General features: G+C 40.7%; 2 protein-coding genes across 2 annotated transcripts; one reads left to right on the top strand and one right to left on the bottom strand.

Annotated features, from left to right (window-relative positions):
- The first annotated feature begins 2913 nt into the window (after positions 1-2913).
- On the top strand, positions 2914-7419 carry LOC120828699 (taste receptor type 1 member 1). Its single transcript, XM_078084758.1, has 6 exons — positions 2914-3112; positions 3349-3646; positions 3859-4584; positions 4722-4925; positions 5236-5356; positions 5879-7419. The coding sequence occupies exons 1-6, from the start codon at positions 2931-2933 to the stop codon at positions 6799-6801; spliced, it is 2454 nt and encodes an 817-aa protein (XP_077940884.1). The 5' UTR covers positions 2914-2930; the 3' UTR covers positions 6802-7419.
- A 2524-nt stretch (positions 7420-9943) lies between these two features.
- On the bottom strand, positions 9944-14521 carry LOC120828723 (taste receptor type 1 member 2). The gene is made up of 6 exons (XM_078084102.1): positions 14250-14521; positions 13700-13997; positions 12781-13506; positions 12440-12643; positions 12007-12127; positions 9944-11484 (listed from the first exon to the last, which is right to left on the bottom strand). The coding sequence occupies exons 1-6, from the start codon at positions 14486-14488 to the stop codon at positions 10562-10564; spliced, it is 2511 nt and encodes an 836-aa protein (XP_077940228.1). The 5' UTR covers positions 14489-14521; the 3' UTR covers positions 9944-10561.
- Between the last annotated feature and the right edge of the window lie 4594 nt (positions 14522-19115).

Raw genomic sequence — 19115 nt, 5'->3', positions numbered from 1 at the left:
CTTGGCAATGAACAATGTTTAACATTACGAGGAAGACAACAAGTAAAGTCAGTCCCTCTGTCATGAATAAATCTGGTGCTAATCAATCCTGAACAAAGATGACAAATGCACCATTTACAATGCTTCAGTTTGTTACAGGAAGTTACAGGAAGGGCTAAGACCATTTATTTAATGACACACAACTGAGTCAGTTTGATACTTATGTGGTTGATGGAGTGACAATTTATGCTTGCAACTTGTATCCATGCTAAAGTCTATACTTTCAAACTGAGACAAGCATGCTTGATCGACACAACAAGGAAAAACAGGAAAACCTTTGAATAAATAGAGTTCATGATTTGGGAATAAGGCTTTGTAAGAAGGGTTAGCCATCAACTCCTGCAAATAATATATTTATTTCTGAAATGTTTTAATGTTTGAATGTTTTCTTTATTTGCCTCCTCAAAATGAAGAAGTTCATATCCTTCTGGCAGGTTGTGGACAATGATGCCTGTGATTAACAAATAACAGACAAGAAAACTAACATTATTTCAGTTAAAACTGTTTATGTTGAATAAGCACAAGTCAGCAGCACCCTTAATTCCTCACAAATATAAGCTTACATAGTTATTTGTATACTTACATTTAGGTTTAGGTAGGCGTAGGTTTGCATTGCGGACTAGTCACGACCAAAGTTTGGGAAAGACCCCCTTGTCCCCACCAGCATTTCAATTGCCTGTAAGAAACAAATGTGCAAAGTATATTTGCAAACTCATTCCTATTAGTTATCTATTCTACGTTCATTGTATAGAAGAGTAAAACATAGATTTCCAAGTGTTCCAACGCATCCTCAACAAGATGCTGTCATTTGTCAGAAAATCGGTGAATCGTCCATCGTAGAAAGAAAGCTGTCGGTATTCTTACACCGTCAGTACAATACAAAGTAAAGTAGAAAGGATTCAGTCTTGTGTTTTGAGGGAAGATTTAGTTTTTTGACTGCATTACGTTGTTGGGGTGTTTATGTCCAGCTTATATATGTGTTTGTTTGTTTCATATCCACCTGGTAAAACGGTGTTCTATTCCCACCACATGGGATAGATACTAAAAGTGTCCTATGAGGATGTGACCAGCATGGATCAGATTAGTCTGGGAACAGGCGCATGCACAGATTGACCCCTAATGGTGCTTAAGCACCTGCCCTTTTGCCCTGGATGAGAAAAGTCCCCCTTCTGCTGTAGCCCAATATTTTCTTCATTCATCAATATTTAATAGTTTAGTTATTGCGAGATTTTGGCCCTGACATTTGGCGCTTACAAGCCCCGCCCCTCCCACCTCCTCCTGCTCTTCCTCCTCCTCTTCCCCCTTCTCCGCCGTTCGGCTGCAGCATCAAACACGCAGGTGACGACGGTGTTTGTGCAATCCCACCCGACGTTGTTTGGTGATAAATTAACCACGTCTTTAGCGCCACTGAAAACATTACATCGCAACTGGTCCGATGTTTCCTAGAAAAATAAACAAATAAAATACAAACAGAAATCCGTGATTTCAAAGCAGCTGTTTGCTGACGTTTGCCATACAGATACAGGCAGGCAGACAGACAGACAGGGGATTTAAAGGCAGTAATACTGTATTCTAATAAAAAGTTCACTAGTTTTGTTTCATTTAATTCACTTATTGAGATGAAAGGTAGGTCTTAAGTTGACCTTTTCATGACAGTCTGTGGTGAGTGTGCTATATTATCAGTGTAATGCCGCTTATGCTTCAAGTGTCAGAAAACAGTAAAAAAAAAAACGTGTGTGTGTGTTGTCAGCTTTATAGAGATTATGCAAGTCACTCTTAATTATTATGCACAACATTGTTTATCTCATTTACAAAATGTGCAGCATAATGCCAAGAGAGACTCCAAAAGCAGAAGGACGGGGACCTGCAGCAGCGCGACCGTTGGTTGTCATTTCAGTTTTTAGTTTGGTGGCGATTGCCGAAAAAAAAGGAGGACACCTTTTAGCTAAAGAGGACATTAAGATGGACGTCATGAGCGATGTGAATGAATGAGAGCATGAATGAGAGCATTAGCATAGCAACAGCCACACGTACGGGACTATTTTCACTAGGCTACTGAAATGTGATACACAACGTCTGGTGGCTACTTCTGCTGAAAGGCAGCTATTTAATTACTATTTATAGTAAGTTCGAAGGTTGTCACTGACACCCTTGATCTGTAACATTGTTGACGATAAAATACAGCCTCTCGTACCTTATTGCTTGAGTACAATACTTGTTTTGTCTATTTTAGTCTGTTATTGATGTATTCATTCAATTTGAGTTAGTTTGTGAACAAATAAATATATATTGTTATTTTTTTTAATTTCATGAATAATTGTTTTGGTTTTGGTTTGAGCACCTGCCCCCAAAAATGTCTCAAATCAAACTTTTGTTTTAGTTTTTTCTTTCAACCATCATACTGTTTCAAAGTGTTTAAATCCATTTCCTTTGATTGATGCAAGCAGAATTGGTAATTTAGGTTCCATATTGGATTGATGAAATGTTTTTCATAGACTGCATGTTATCATTTTCCTGCTGCAGTTATAAACAAACTTGATTTTGCCAACTTAAGGGTCATTTTTTTCAACAACAAACCTGATCAGGGCCAAAGATGCCTGAACCTTTAATAAACTGAGCTAATTTAAAGTTTCATAGCAAATGTTCCGAATACTTGAGGACAACCGGATTTTTTAGTTTTCATGAATGTGCAAAATATTAATCAGGGCAGAAAATAAGTCTGCAAAATGAAATGTAAGAAAAGGTGAATGCACTGTACCACAGAGACGATCGGGAAAGCTCGGAGGATTTTTGCATGCTGATTTGTGTATTCTTCTGCATTTGGTACTTCTGAGATGCGCTCCTATTTCATGTTTCACATCGGATTGCTGAACGGTGGTTTCACCAGCACAATGAAACCCTTCTTTCTTTCTTTGCTTCTCCTGGAGTCTTTTCTACATGCATCGGCTCAATGCACCGTCCAAGGCTCAGAGTTTCACCTGGAAGGAGATTATTTGTTGGCTGGACTTTTCGACATTCACCATGATAGTTCTCCTGTTGTACAAGACCGACCAGAAGCCATCAACTGCTCCAGGTGAGTCTTACAAAGTCTCCATGAAAATACTGGAGTTAAAAATATTAAAATCCTTACGTTAACACAGATCAAACGTTTCCTTGCTTCAGGTCAGGGGATATAGCTTGTAACATTTACAAATCTTCATTTTTGACCTCGGTCCATGCTACATTCCAATTGTGTTTCAGATGTTGGCTCAGGCAGTAAATAGTGAGACTAATTCCCACATTCTCTTACTTTCCTTCCTCTATCTGCAGTAAACCCTTCATTCTTTCAAGTTATCGGAGGTTTCAATTGATGAGATTCTCTGTAGAGGAAATCAATAAGTCCACAGACCTCCTGCCAAATGTGTCCCTCGGATATGAGATATTTGACCACTGCTCAGATATACACAGTTTTCCAGGCATCTTGAAACTTCTCTCAGTTGATGGCTTGATCCAACCTTGGGCTGAACCACCCAAGAATCTGTCCAAAGTCATGGCTGTGGTCGGCACTTATACGAGCACTCAGGCACTGACTGTCGCCCCGCTGTTCATGATGGATCTCATTCCGATGGTAAATCATCCAAATACATTCAGTGATACCAACATGTTATCATACATTTAACAAAATTCAAGCAGCTTCTCAATGTATATTTTTATATATATATTGTATATATATTATATATATATTATATATACCCTTGAAGTATATTTGCTTAATTCTATGAATTGTAAAGTTTTAATGTTACATTTTAGAATTTGTCACTGTACATTATTTTTTGACAGGTCAGTTACGGAGCTGCAAGTTCGGTATTTTCAAGAAAACAGAATTTCCCCTCTTTCCTCCGAACAGTTCATCCCAATAAAGACGTTATAGAAGTAATTGTTAATATCATGCAACACTTCAACTGGAGCTGGGTCGCATTCCTTCACATTGATGATAATTATGGAAACGATGGCCGGGAATTATTCATAGAGAAAATTGATGGCACTGAGATGTGCCTGGGATACACCAAAGGCCTTGATCAACATACTAATTATTCCCAAGTATTCAGACAGATAGAGGCACAGAAAATAACTACTATTATTGTTTTTGCTCCTGAATGGACTGCTGAAGCTCTCATTAAATCAGCAATACAACAGAACGTCACCAACAAGGTGTGGATAGCAGGAGATGCATGGTCCTTAAACAAGGAGCTCCCCAAAGAGAAAGGAATACATAATATTGGGACGATACTTGGGGTCTCTGAACCAAAAGTTACAATACCTGGTTTCAGTGATTTTATCCATCAGTCCAAAGGCCAGACTCACTGTGAAAATGCAGAACAAAGTATGTTTTGCAATCAGGTTTGCAACTGCAGCAGCCTGAAACCAGAAGAAATCCTCAATGTGGATCCATCTTTTAATTTTCCTGTTTATGCTGCTGTACATGCCATCGCCCATGCCTTACACAATACCTTGCAATGTGACTCAGGCAGATGTAACAGGAATATTACAGCGTACCCATACATGGTGAGTATAAACATAATATGATCAATTAGTCTCTTACTCTGTTTGATGTAAACGTATCTTACTCATTTCTTTTGAATCATCACCTAATTCAGAGTGTTATAAACAAAAGGTTCTCTGAACTTGTGTGTCCACATTAGGTTCTAGCAGAGCTGAAGAAGTCAAACTTTACACTTTTAAATCAAAGTGTCACATTTGATGAGAATGGTGACCCCAACTACGGATCCTATTCTATAGTTGTCTGGAACCAAAGCGGTGACGCACAGGAGATTGGCTTTCGTAACTTTTACCCAAACTTGTATTTCTTCATCGACAACAGCAAAATTCAGTGGAAGACAAAGGAAGTAAGTTGTTTTTCTCCTCAAAAATACTTTATACTGTTTTCTTTTCCAGCTTCTGCAGGGATGTGCGTGTGTGGATGAGTGTGCATGTGCACATTTATTTAGTAATAATGCTGAACATTAACCAACAGTGGTTTGTGCATGGAGTCGTTTGCAGGGGGCGTCCATGTTGTGTTTAAGTTTGATCGCATGTGACAAACCCTGTTAAGACTTTAAATGCTTCATGGGTCAAAACACTGTAATTTGCCTGCACTCCTTACTGTGTAACATTGCACTCGTCCTCACTCGGGTTGTAAAGAATTGTCTTGTACAGGTGCCTACTTCACGGTGTTCCCAAGAATGTGATGAAGGATCCAAAAAAATGCCAGATGGAATCCACAGATGCTGTTTCAAATGTGAAATCTGTCCAAAGGGCACTTATTTAAAAAAAACAGGTAAATTACTTTCAGACTTTTAAACTTGTTTATGGCTGACTGTGATTCCCAATTGGAAGCAAGACAGAAGCAACATGTGAGCAACGTGTCATTAAATCCATGCTTACTCCATCTTTCCACCTGGGAAGTTGAGTGCACAGCTGCTGCCAACTTACCTTCCTGAGAATAGGGTGTATCTGCAGACTCTGAGCAGGTGCTAACTGTCAAATACATATTTAAATAGCCAAAACACAATTTCATCATCAGGCCACCTGAACTACAACCAGTTTTAATTTAGTAAATTACGTTACAGAAACTTAAAGTTTACATACATCGTTCTAGTTCTACGGTTTAGTACAATACAGACTTCTGTTTTTTAGATTCAACTTTTTTTGCTTAATTTTAATCAATACAAGAGGTTGGTATGAAACAGCAGGTTAAAAATAAATATTCTATTTATTGGGCTTCCTTAAGCCACAGAGGACTATTTCAAATTGACTCAACCTTGATTTTGTAAATCTGTCCTTCTCTGGTGTTGAACAGGGAATCCCTACGAGTGCATCAACTGTAAGGACACAGAATGGTCTGCAGCAGGAAGCACATCATGTAATCTGCGGGAGTTGGAGTTTGTCCCATTCACAGACATTGGTGCCATACTGATCATGGTGGGAGCCTGGGCCTTGGTGGTCCTCACAGTAGCCATGTCCGTTCTCTTTGCCATCAACTACAACACACCTGTCGTCAGATCTGCTGGGGGGCCGATGTGCTTCCTCATTTTTGGCTGCCTGTGTCTGTCTAATGTCAGTGTGTTCTTTTACTTTGGTAAGCCCACCGGTTCTTCTTGTGTCATGAAACTCTTACCATTTCTCATGTTTTACACCGTTTGTCTATCATGTTTTGTGGTGCGATCTTTCCAAATTGTTTTCATTTTCAAAATGGCTGCCAAGTTCCCAAAGCTCCACAGTGTGTGGATAAAGTATCATGGACAGTGGCCGTTCATCACGCTGGCATTTGTTACTCAGGCACTCTTACTTCTTTTTGGCAATATGTTTGCACCTCCAAAGCCCCACAATGAAACCTCTTGGTACCCAGACAAAACCATCCTTATTTGTGGGATGAGTAACGATGCATACGTTGGTCCTGTGGTTTTACTTGTATCTCTGTGCTTCCTTTGCTTTATTTTCTCATACATGGGCAAAGACCTTCCTAAAAATTACAATGAAGCCAAAGCAATAACCTTTTGCCTGCTCCTGCTGATCCTCACATGGATCATCTTTGCCACTGGATTCTTACTTTACAGGAGCAAGGACATCCAGACACTTAACACCCTGGCAATACTGTCAAGTCTCTACTCCTTTCTGTTGTGGTATTTCATGCCAAAATGCTACATCATCATTTTCCAATCCCACAGAAACACGCAAGAGTATTTCCAAGGTCTCATTCAGAATTATACCACCAGAAAGTAGCAGCTACCAGTAAATGTGTGTCTGGTTTATAGAGGGAAAGAGATCTGGTTCAGGAGTCTTATTTAAATTTATTAAATTTAAATTTTTATTAAATTTTTTTTGTAGAAATGCACACAGTTGTTTAAATACATTCCTTTTTGGCTGCACTGTAGGTTGATTGTTTATTTGGTGTTTTTTGCTCATGGGTTCAGGAATCTTGAAATGAACTATACATTATAGACTCCTGTCGTGTAAGAATCTACAGTCATGCCAGGGTCTTTGTGGCATAGTATAGACTTATAGGTAAAACAGTGCCTTGAGCTAAATGCTACTGTATAACAAACTGGCAGTATAAAGCTGCATGGAGCAGGTATATTTGATGGCCAACCCAGAAGATAGGATCCTGTGATAGGATCCAGAAAGAAAACTGAAATATACAAAACTTCATGATGATTTTCTTCACACATTCACAAATTACCATCCGTTTTAGGAATTTTCAAACATAAAGGCCAGTACCAGAAAAAGCTAACGTTAGGCAATAAGCAAACAGTACCATGGGCGCACAACTTCACATGAATAAAATTAATGGCGCAATGAGGTTAGAAACCACAAAATCAAAAATAAAGACTCACTTCTCTACTTACGTGTGTTTGTGTGTTACTCATACTGTTCTCCATGTAAAGTTAATTCTGTAAAGCCATGCTAAGAACTTGTACATAAAAGTAACGTGAATAGAAAAAAAACCCAAATTAGAATATGTTTGATTCATTTTCTGTTCAATACAGTTTTCAACAAGCCTACTAGATGCTGGTAAGCCGAACTTTAGGCACACCATGAATACACTGTGTAAATCAGGGCTCTCAAACTTTTCTTTAATAAGAAAAAAATGATAATCTACGCTCAGCCTTCGACCAAGTGATAAGAATTGATGGCCAGCTGGTGCGCCCTGACGCAGCGCAGTCATATCCACAGTTCTGCCGTTAATGGAGGTTTCGGGAGGGAGGTTCCCCAGGCCTGTTGTTTGGCAGTTATTTCGGCAATTTCGGTGCGACCCGGCAGAAGGGAGAACACGCCAGTAAATTGCTGGGGCAATATCTGCTCTCTGGGTCCCGGAGAGATGGTCTTAATGAAGGAGCAAGCCTGATTAGTCGATTTTGGTACCTCATGCCCCAGCTCGGCTCGGCCTCCCTCTATGCTTTTAAGAGGTTGAGGTGGTATCTGTGTAGCTCCGCCCCTCATAGGTGACATCCCCCTCCCGCTGTGTGACCACAAAGGGCCCTTGTAACTTGGCGAGGAGTTTAGAGCTGGATGAAGGGAGCAAGTACCTTTTCTCCCCGTGTGAATTGCCGCAGCCTGGCTCATCTGTCGTAATTTATGACGGCCCTCGGCCTGGAGCAACTTCTCACGTGACATCCTACCCAGTGTGTGGAGCTTTGCTCTCAGGTCCAGGACGTACTGGATCTCGTTTTTGCAGGAGCTCTGACCTTCCTCCCAGTTATCTTTAATTAGGTCCAGCACCCCCGTCTGAGACTCACTCCATACAGTCTGTCCCTAATCAATGAGAAGTGTGTATATGACTGCGCTGGGTCAGAGCGCACCAGCTGACCATCAATTCTTATCACTTGGTCGAAGGCTGAGCGTAGATTATCATTTTTTCCTTATTAAAGCGTGCATCTCACGTTAAATTAAGATATAATCACATGCTTTTTTTCAAAAATAGATGAATACATGTTTCCATAAAGCTACAGAAACATTAATTTAAAAAATGAGAGCATAAAGATGGCCATACAAAGAATCTTTATTTTTCACTAAATTTACAAAAAAACATTATGCACTCTTATATGTATCTCGGTAGAATTTTTTTTTTGATTTAGACTAAGGGTCTCAAACTCGCCTTCAAGTTCGGGCCAAATGCAGCCCACTTTGACCGAACACGGGCCAGACCATTACGGCTGTCAGGGCGGGGGGTGCCGACTTCGCTGACGGTACGGTCGACAGGAGGACTGGCGCCGCTGATGGTCCGACCAGCGAACGGTACGGTTGCCCCCCGCCGGCCGCGGGCCGCACTGGAAACCGCGGCGTTTGAGACCCCTGATTTACACAGTGTATTCATGGTGTGCCTGTAGTCCGGTTTACTAACATCACAGTAAAGTGGCAACATTGTTGCTCGTTGAATACTGTATTGAACAGAAAATAAATCAAACATTCTTAGCATGGCTTTACAGAATTAACTTTACATGGAGAACAGTATGAGTAACACACAATCACACGTGAGTAGAAAAGTGAGTCTTCATTTTCGATTTAGTGGTTTCTAACCTCATTGCGCCATTAATTTTATTCATGTGAAGTTGTGCGCCCATGGTACTGTTTGCTTATTGCCTAACGTTAGCTTTTGTGAGAAGTTGCTCCAGGCCGAGGGCCGTCATAAATTACGACAGATGAGCCAGGCTGCGGCAATTCACACGGGGAGAAAAGGTACTTGCTCCCTTCATCCAGCTCTAAACTCCTCGCCAAGTTACAAGGGCCCTTTGTGGTCACACAGCGGGAGGGGGATGTCACCTATGAGGGGCGGAGCTACACAGATATACCACCTCAACCTCTTAAAAGCATAGAGGGAGGCCGAGCCGAGCTGGGGCATGAGGTACCAAAATCGACTAATCAGGCTTGCTCCTTCATTAAGACCATCTCTCCGGGACCCAGAGAGCAGATATTGCCCCAGCAATTTACTGGCGTGTTCTCCCTTCTGCCGGGTCGCACCGAAATTGCCGAAATAACTGCCAAACAACAGGCCTGGGGAACCTCCCTCCCGAAACCTCCATTAACGGCAGAACTGTGGATATGACTGCGCTGCGTCAGGGCGCACCAGCTGGCCATCAATTCTTATCACTTGGTCGAAGGCTGAGCGTAGATTATCATTTTTTTCTTATTAAAGAAAAGTTTGAGAGCCCTGATTTACACAGTGTATTCATGGTGTGCCTAAAGTTCGGCTTACCAGCATCTAGTAGGCTTGTTGAAAACTGTATTGAACAGAAAATGAATCAAACATATTCTAATTTGGGTTTTTTTTCTATTCACGTTACTTTTATATACAAGTTCTTAGCATGGCTTTACAGAATTAACTTTACATGGAGAACAGTATGAGTAACACACAAACACACGTAAGTAGAGAAGTGAGTCTTTATTTTTGATTTTGTGGTTTCTAACCTCATTGCGCCATTAATTTTATTCATGTGAAGTTGTGCGCCCATGGTACTGTTTGCTTATTGCCTAACGTTAGCTTTTTCTGGTACTGGCCTTTATGTTTGAAAATTCCTAAAACGGAGGGTAATTTGTGAATGTGTGAAGAAAATCATCATGAAGTTTTGTATATTTCAGTTTTCTTTCTGGATCCTATCACAGGATCCTATCTTCTGGGTTGGCCATCAAATATACCTGCTCCATGCAGCTTTATACTGCCAGTTTGTTATACAGTAGCATTTAGCTCAAGGCACTGCTTTACCTATAAGTCTATACTATGCCACAAAGACCCTGGCATGACTGTAGATTCTTACACGACAGGAGTCTATAATGTATAGTTCATTTCAAGATTCCTGAACCCATGAGCAAAAAACACCAAATAAACAATCAACCTACAGTGCAGCCAAAAAGGAATGTATTTAAACAACTGTGTGCATTTCTACAAAAAAAATTTAAAAAAAATTTAAATTTAATAAATTTAAATAAGACTCCTGAACCAGATCTCTTTCCCTCTATAAACCAGACACACATTTACTGGTAGCTGCTACTTTCTGGTGGTATAATTCTGAATGAGACCTTGGAAATACTCTTGCGTGTTTCTGTGGGATTGGAAAATGATGATGTAGCATTTTGGCATGAAATACCACAACAGAAAGGAGTAGAGACTTGAGAGTATTGCCAGGGTGTTAAGTGTCTGGATGTCCTTGCTCCTGTAAAGTAAGAACACAGTGGCAAAGATGATCCATGTGAGGATCAGCAGGAGCAGGCAAAAGGTTATTGCTTTGGCTTCATTGTAATTTTTAGGAAGGTCTTTGCCCATGTATGAGAAAATAAAGCAAAGGAAGCACAGAGATACAAGTAAAACCACAGGACCAACGTATGCGTCGTCACTCATCCCACAAATAAGGATGGTTTTGTCTGGGTACCAAGAGGTTTCATTGTGGGGCTTTGGAGGTGCAAACATATTGCCAAAAAGAAGTAAGAGTGCCTGAGTAACAAATGCCAGCGTGATGAACAGCCACTGTCCATGATACTTTATCCACACACTGTGGAGCTTTGGGAACTTGGCAGCTATTTTGAAAATGAAAACAATTTGAAAAGATCGCACCACAAAACATGATAGACAAACGGTGTAAAACAAGAGAAATGGTAAGAGCCTCATGACACAAGAGGAAGCGGTGGGCTTACCAAAGTAAAAGAACACACTGACATTAGACAGACACAGGCAGCCAAAAATGAGGAAGCACATCGGCCCCCCAGCAGATCTGACGACGGGTGTGTTGTAGTTGATGGCAAAGAGAACGGACATGGCTACTGTGAGGACCACCAAGGCCCAGGCTCCCACCATGATCAGTATGGCACCAATGTCTGTGAATGGGACAAACTCCAACTCCCGCAGATTACATGATGTGCTTCCTGCTGCAGACCATTCTGTGTCCTTACAGTTGATGCACTCGTAGGGATTCCCTGTTCAACACCAGAGAAGGACAGATTTACAAAATCAAGGTTGAGTCAATTTGAAATAGTCCTCTGTGGCTTAAGGAAGCCCAATAAATAGAATATTTATTTTTAACCTGCTGTTTCATACCAACCTCTTGTATTGATTAAAATTAAGCAAAAAAAGTTGAATCTAAAAAACAGAAGTCTGTATTGTACTAAACCGTAGAACTAGAACGATGTATGTAAACTTTAAGTTTCTGTAACGTAATTTACTAAATTAAAACTGGTTGTAGTTCAGGTGGCCTGATGATGAAATTGTGTTTTGGCTATTTAAATATGTATTTGACAGTTAGCACCTGCTCAGAGTCTGCAGATACACCCTATTCTCAGGAAGGTAAGTTGGCAGCAGCTGTGCACTCAACTTCCCAGGTGGAAAGATGGAGTAAGCGTGGATTTAATGACACGTTGCTCACATGTTGCTTCTGTCTTGCTTCCAATTGGGAATCACAGTCAGCCATAAACAAGTTTAAAAGTCGGAAAGTTATTTACCTGTTTTGTTGAAATAAGTGCCCTTTGGACAGATTTCACATTTGAAACAGCATCTGTGGATTCCATCTGGCTTTTTTTTGGATCCTTCATCACATTCTTGGGAACACCGTGAAGTAGGCACCTGTACAAGACAATTCTTTACAACCCGAGTGAGGACGAGTGCAATGTTACACAGTAAGGGGCGCAGGCAAAGTACAGTGTTTTGACCCATGAAGCATTTAAATTCTTAACAGGGTTTGTCACATGCGATCAACATTAAACGCAACATCTGGACCCCCCCTGCAAACGACTCCATGCACAAACCACTGTTGGTTAATGTTCAGCATTATTACTAAATAAATGTGCACATGCACACTCATCCACACACGCACATCCCTGCAGAAGCTGGAAAAGAAAACAGTATAAAGTATTTTTGAGGAGAAAAACAACTTACTTCCTTTGTCTTCCACTGAATTTTGCTGTTGTCGATGAAGAAATACAAGTTTGGGTAAAAGTTATGAAAGCCAATCTCCTGTGCGTCGCCGCTTTGGTTCCAGAAAACTATAGAATAGGATCCGTAGTTGGGATCACCATTCTCATCAAATGTGACACTTTGATTTAAAAGTGTAAAGTTTGACTTCTCCAGCTCTGCTAGAACCTAATGTGGACACACAAGTTCAGAGAACCTTTTGTTTATAACACTCTGAATTAGGTGATGATTCAAAAGAAATGAGTAAGATACGTTTACATCAAACAGAGTAAGAGACTAATTGATCATATTATGTTTATACTCACCATGTATGGGTACGCTGTAATATTCCTGTTACATCTGCCTGAGTCACATTGCAAGGTATTGTGTAAGGCATGGGCGATGGCATGTACAGCAGCATAAACAGGAAAATTAAAAGATGGATCCACATTGAGGATTTCTTCTGGTTTCAGGCTGCTGCAGTTGCAAACCTGATTGCAAAACATACTTTGTTCTGCATTTTCACAGTGAGTCTGGCCTTTGGACTGATGGATAAAATCACTGAAACCAGGTATTGTAACTTTTGGTTCAGAGACCCCAAGTATCGTCCCAATATTATGTATTCCTTTCTCTTTGAGGAGCTCCTTGTTTAAGGACCATGCATCTCCTGCTACCCACACCTTGTTGGTGACGTTCTGTTGTATTGCTGATTTAATGAGAGCTTCAGCAGTCCATTCAGGAGCAAAAACAATAATAGTAGTTATTTTCTGTGTCTCTATCTGTCTGAATACTTGGGAATAATTTGTATGTTGATCAAGGCCTTTGGTGTATGCCAGGCAAATCTCAGTGCCATCAATTTTCTCTATGAACAATTCCCGGCCATCGTTTCCATAATCATCATCAATGTGAAGGAATGCGACCCAGCTCCAGTTGAAGTGTTGCATGATATTAACAATCACTTCTATAACATCTTTATTGGGATGAACTGTTCGGAGGAAAGAGGGGAAATTCTGTTTTCTTGAAAATACCGAACTTGCAGCTCCGTAACTGACCTGTCAAAAAATAATAATGTACAGTGACAAATTCTCAAATGTAACATTAAAACTTTACAATTCATAGATTTAAGCAAATATACTTCAAGGGTAATAAATAGTTGTTATTTTAGTGATACATTGAGAAGCTGCTTGAATTTTGTTAAATGTATGATAACATGTTGGTATCACTGAATGTATTTGGATGATTTACCATCGGAATGAGATCCATCATGAACAGCGGGGCGACAGTCAGTGCCTGAGTGCTCGTATAAGTGCCGACTACAGCCATGACTTTGGACAGATTCTTGGGTGGTTCAGTCCAAGGTTGGATCAAGCCATCAACTGAGAGAAGTTTCAAGATGCCTGGAAAACTGTGTATATCTGAGCAGTGGTCAAATATCTCATATCCGAGAGACACATTTGGCAGGAGGTCGGTGGAGTTATTGATTTCCTCTACAGAGAATCTCATCAACTGAAACCTCCGATAACTTGAAAGAATCAAGGGTTTACTGCAGATAGAGGAAGGAAAGTAAGAGAATGTGGGAATTAGTCTCACTATTTACTGCCTGAGCCAACATCTGAAACACAATTGGAATGAAGCATGGACCGAGGTCAAAAATAAGATAAAGATAAAAAAGATTTGTAACTGTTACGAGCTATATCCCCTGACCTGAAGCATGGAAATGTTTGATCTGTGTTAACATCAGGATTTTAATATTTTCAACTCCAGAATATTTTCATTGAGACTTTGTAATACTCACCCGGAGCAGTCAACGGCTTCTGGTCGGTCTTGTACAACAGGAGAACTATCATGGTGAATGTCGAAAAGTCCAGCCAACAAATAATCTCCTTCCAGGTGAAACTCTGAGCCTTGGACGGTGCATTGAGCCGATGCATGTAGAAAAGACTCCAGGAGAAGCAGAGAAAGAAAGAAGGTTTTCATTGTGCTGGTGAAGCTACCGTTAACCATTCCGATGTGAAACATGAAATATGAGAGCATATCAGAAGTACCAAATGAAGAAGAATACACAAATCAGTATGCAAAAATCATCTGAGATATCTGCGGTACAGTGCATTCAAACATTCAAATTTTATGTTGTATAGCCCAAAATTGCAAATTACAAATTTGCCTCAGAGGGCTTTACAGTCCGTACACATGTCACATCCTCTGTCCCAAACCCCTCACATCAGGACAGGAAAAAGGCACCAAAAACTTGAAAACCCTTCACTGGGGAAAAACAGGAAGAAACAGAGAACGTCAGAGGAGGGATCCCTCCCCCGGATGGACAGACTGCAATGGATGTTATGTGTACAGAATGAACAATGCAAAAGGTGTAAAATACACTCAATTCTTATGACAGAAACGATTCAAATATTGTAAGTAGTAAGGTATATTAAAGGACCACTGCAGGGAACACACCATCAGATATCACCACCATCCACAGAAGCCTGTGGGGAGGGAAAGCACAAATACTCCGTGGAAGAAACTAAGTTAGTAATTCACATGGATGTTTACAGTAATGGAACTGGGAATACAGTATATAATATATATAATAGAGTGAGAGTGATAGAGGAGCTTGGTATGTCCTAAGAAGTCCCCCGACAGTCGAGGCCTATAGCAGCTTATAAGGGCTGGCCGTAGAAGATTTAGAGGACGAGGGCGGGTCGGCACTGGCTGAAGGCAGGAAACATCAACTTCCTCTTTGATAGTCAGAATATTCTCATTGAAGCAGTTCATTAAGTCGTTACTAGCGAGGTCCAAAGGAATACACGACTCGACGAAGCTGTAACCCTAACCCCTTTTAAAAAAAGTTTTATTATCCCAAGATCATATTATCAGTATTATCATGACTTGAGGGAGTCACTTCATTTAAGCTGACATATTCCCCAATCAATTAGGTGATCTGACAGTATATAGTGATATAGTTCATTTGCTAACACAGCTTTAGATGACAGAGATCTAATATTTAAAAGTCCCCCTTTAATTCTTCTATTTTGTTTTACTGTTCCATTATTGGTTTTAACTTTGATTAAGTTGTTTAATATAACTCCTTGGTTGTTTACCTTTGATTTAAGTAACTGTGGCCGTGGGGCAGACTCGGTCCCTATAGGGTATATTATGGTTTGGGTAGGTGACTGCTGGGATGGAAGTGCAGAGAAGTGTGTAAGACTGCGACTCTGATTCCTGGTCTGAACTCTGGTTCATGGATTAAGTCCACTAAGAAACTGGTTCAAATTCTTAGAACTGAGTTCAGCTCTATCCAAAGGGGGATGGATGCCGTCCCTCCTAGTCAGACCAGGCCCACCCCAAAACGTCTTCTAGTGATCAATGAAGGCCACATTATTTACTGGGCACCACCTCGACGGAATGGCGACATGGGGCTGTACGTTGTGGCAAACCAGGAGGAAGGGCCAAGCCAAGACGGTGCATCAGGTTGGGGGAGGTGATAGAGGAGGTGTATTACCCAGTGCATGGGCTGCAAATGGTTGGCGACTGGCATTGGGCACTGTTATGACTGGGGTCATATGTGTAAAGTGTTTTTGTTTTCCTTTTGTGTCTTTCTGGTTTTCCCTTTCTGTCATGCAAACAGGGATGTGCCACAACCATGCGCGGATTGGTGGACGGTCTCCTACCCGTCCTGTGATTGGCTGCAGTGCCTGCATAAGGGAAGCCAAGATGGCGTCTTATTAAATTAAATAAATAAATAAAATTATATTGGGGATGGGCAACGGCGAAGCCGTGCTTTTTTCTACCCCAACATACATGGTTTACTCAACCAAGCTCTTTTGTTCAATAAATATATCCACTATTTAACGCAAAGTGTTTGTGGCTACTTGGGAGACGGGGAAGATTGGGCCTATCCATGTTGCACCCTAGGCACCCCTAGACTGGGGCGTAACAGCACACCTGCAGCCCATCAACCCAATCAAGAGGTGACAGGGATATAGAGGGTGACTGAACACAGACTGAAAGAGACACCGTGATCATGGGAGACAACTGGGAAGCATTATTGCCCTTTCATGCCTCTCCTCTGTTTTTCCCCCGGGACAAGTTGTTAAGGACCTGAGACCCCGACCGGGAGGAATCTTTTGTTGTTTTTGACCCTAGCCCCCTTCCCCTAATTAAAAGGATAATTTATGTTATGTGACTAGTAGGTCTGTCTACCTATGCCTGGAATCTTGCCTCCACATCCCCCGGTTTGCCACAACATGTCATCACTGATAAAGTTTCGAAGGGAACTTAGTGTTTAAAAGGGAAAAAGGCAGCGCTGAGTATCACGTACTACTGAACAATAGCAGACCAATCCTAAAATGAGGATTGGGTTCTCAAGAAGAAGAAAGAGAAAAAAAAGGTGGCTCTGTATTTGTGAATGGTAGGTACCTGTACTTGAACATACGCAAGAGAAAGTGGGGAAAGAAAAGAGGAAAATTGGAAGCAAGTATTACCAGGACACTTTTGTATCCCATGTGGTGGGAATAGAAAAAGGTTAAAAAGAGTTATTCAATATGAAACAAACATATAAGATGAACATAAACACCCAATGTAATGCAATCAAAAAAATGAATCTACCCTCAAAACAAGACTTTCATTAATGTTTTGCTGTCTCGTTGTTGAATCCTTTCTCCTTTACTTTGTAAACAGACAAACCTTCAGGCCATGGACACCTTTTCTTACATATCATTTTGCAGCCTTATTTTCTGCCGTGATCAATATTTTGCACATTTGTGAAAACTAAAAAATCATGTTGTCCCCAACTATTAGGACCATTTGCAAATTGGAAACTTACAATAATAGGAGGAGAGTTACGTAGTTAGGATTGAAGGGGAGGGCTTCACTCAATCCAACGGTCAAAAAAATGTATAAATTAATGTGTTGTATCATCACCTCGTTAAGTGTCTTTCCGGAAAGAGCTTGGTTTATTCGAGTGTTGGTGCTCCAATAAATCTCTGTGAATTTACTTCATCCAGATCTCCAGTGTGTTCTATGGGTGTGTGTTACTGAAAGTCCCTGGTCTGTGAGGATGTGTGTGTCCTCATCTCGAGTCAGATATAGTCAGTGAGTTAGAGAATACTTTATAATAAATAAATTAATCCACAACACTACACATTAAAATAAGTGCCATCACCTGTGGTATATTTAAGTAATAAGGTACGAGAGGCTGTACTTTATCGTCCAATAATGTAACAGTTCAGGGGTGTTGTTGTGTCGAACTTTTATATTATTGAAGATAAAGCACTGCCTCGTGTACCTTATTGCTTTTATAATACGGTTGCCAGCAAAATTATGAATAGTAAGTCAATCAAAATATATAATAACACAAACATGTGTAAGTCAGGCAAGGTTTTATGCAAATGGTCACCTGTTGACCCTGCAATGTGTCTTATAACAATAATGAATGCCTCCTAAAGGGACATTTTTTGACATCTAAAAGTTAGAATATTAAATAAACCTTTACAATGAAGATGATCAGTCAATGACATGAAATAGGTCAAAATGAAGTACAGATGAGGTTATACCATCACACAGGGTCACAAGCAAATACACACAAATTATTCAACAATTTTAACCATGTATTTATGGTTTATGCTAAAATGCTACGTCCTCTTACAAATGAGCTCTGCATGACCAGAGTTCCCTTGAAAGGAGATGGTTTGCGTCACTCGGAGAATGACGAGGATATTTTCCCATCAAAGTTTGAATTCAGGCAACCTCCAGGTGCAAACGTCACACTCGTTCTGCTTTGTTCTGCTGAGTAGGAAGGGATTGGGCCCATGGATGGGATCAAGTAACCATTAGCAAAACATATTCATCTTGCAACCTTGTTAATAAAGTAATACTTTGAACGTGGTTGTTTTATGTCGTCTACATCAGTGGTCCCCAACCACCGGGCCGTGGACCGGTACCGGTTCGTGGGCCGTTTGGTACCGGGCCGCACCACAGAAAGCTTATATATATATATTTTTTTCTAAAAAATGTTTTATTTTGAAAATTGACCGGATTTTCTCCTAATTATGTGCGCTCGTCCCTCTGACAGATTCCCCACGCGTCACCACGCGTTTTTCTTTACGTTCATAATTGTCCCCTTACCGTGCACGGCAGTTTCGCCCACCAGCGAACACAGAGCGCGCGAGTACTACACCGCCCCCTCCCCCCCGTCGGACCTTCTCGACCGGTCCGCGAAATATTGTCTGACATGACAACGGTCCGTGAGGTAAAAAAGGTTGGGGACCACTGGTCTACGTGCTCAGCACTGTTACAACAAACGGACAACGTTACTAACGTGCGTCTCCTGTCGCATATGTGGTTGTAGTGAGGTATGAGAAATAAGCCCCAGGCTTACGCCTACATGGGTTTAGTGGCCTTGTCTGAACTTAGAGCTTCATTTGGTAAAGAGAATATACTGTATTAATAAAAGATAATGTCACAAACCCCAAAACAATCAATTTCATTTAACAGGGTTGTATTCACAGCTGTATCACTGTACAATGACAACATGAGTCACTACACAACTTATACGATCGGAAAAGATTATATGATGAGTAATACGTATGTTAGTGTGGGTGTATAAATAAGTGAAGCATTTATTAAATTAAGTTGCAATAGGGTAGAGGTCTTAATTTTAGTG

The sequence above is a fragment of the Gasterosteus aculeatus genome, chromosome 2, assembly GCF_964276395.1.
Source record: "Gasterosteus aculeatus chromosome 2, fGasAcu3.hap1.1, whole genome shotgun sequence".
Taxonomy (NCBI): Eukaryota; Metazoa; Chordata; class Actinopteri; order Perciformes; family Gasterosteidae; genus Gasterosteus; species Gasterosteus aculeatus.
The sequence above is the reverse complement of the archived record's forward strand: the minus strand, read 5'-3'. Positions and strand labels throughout refer to the sequence as shown.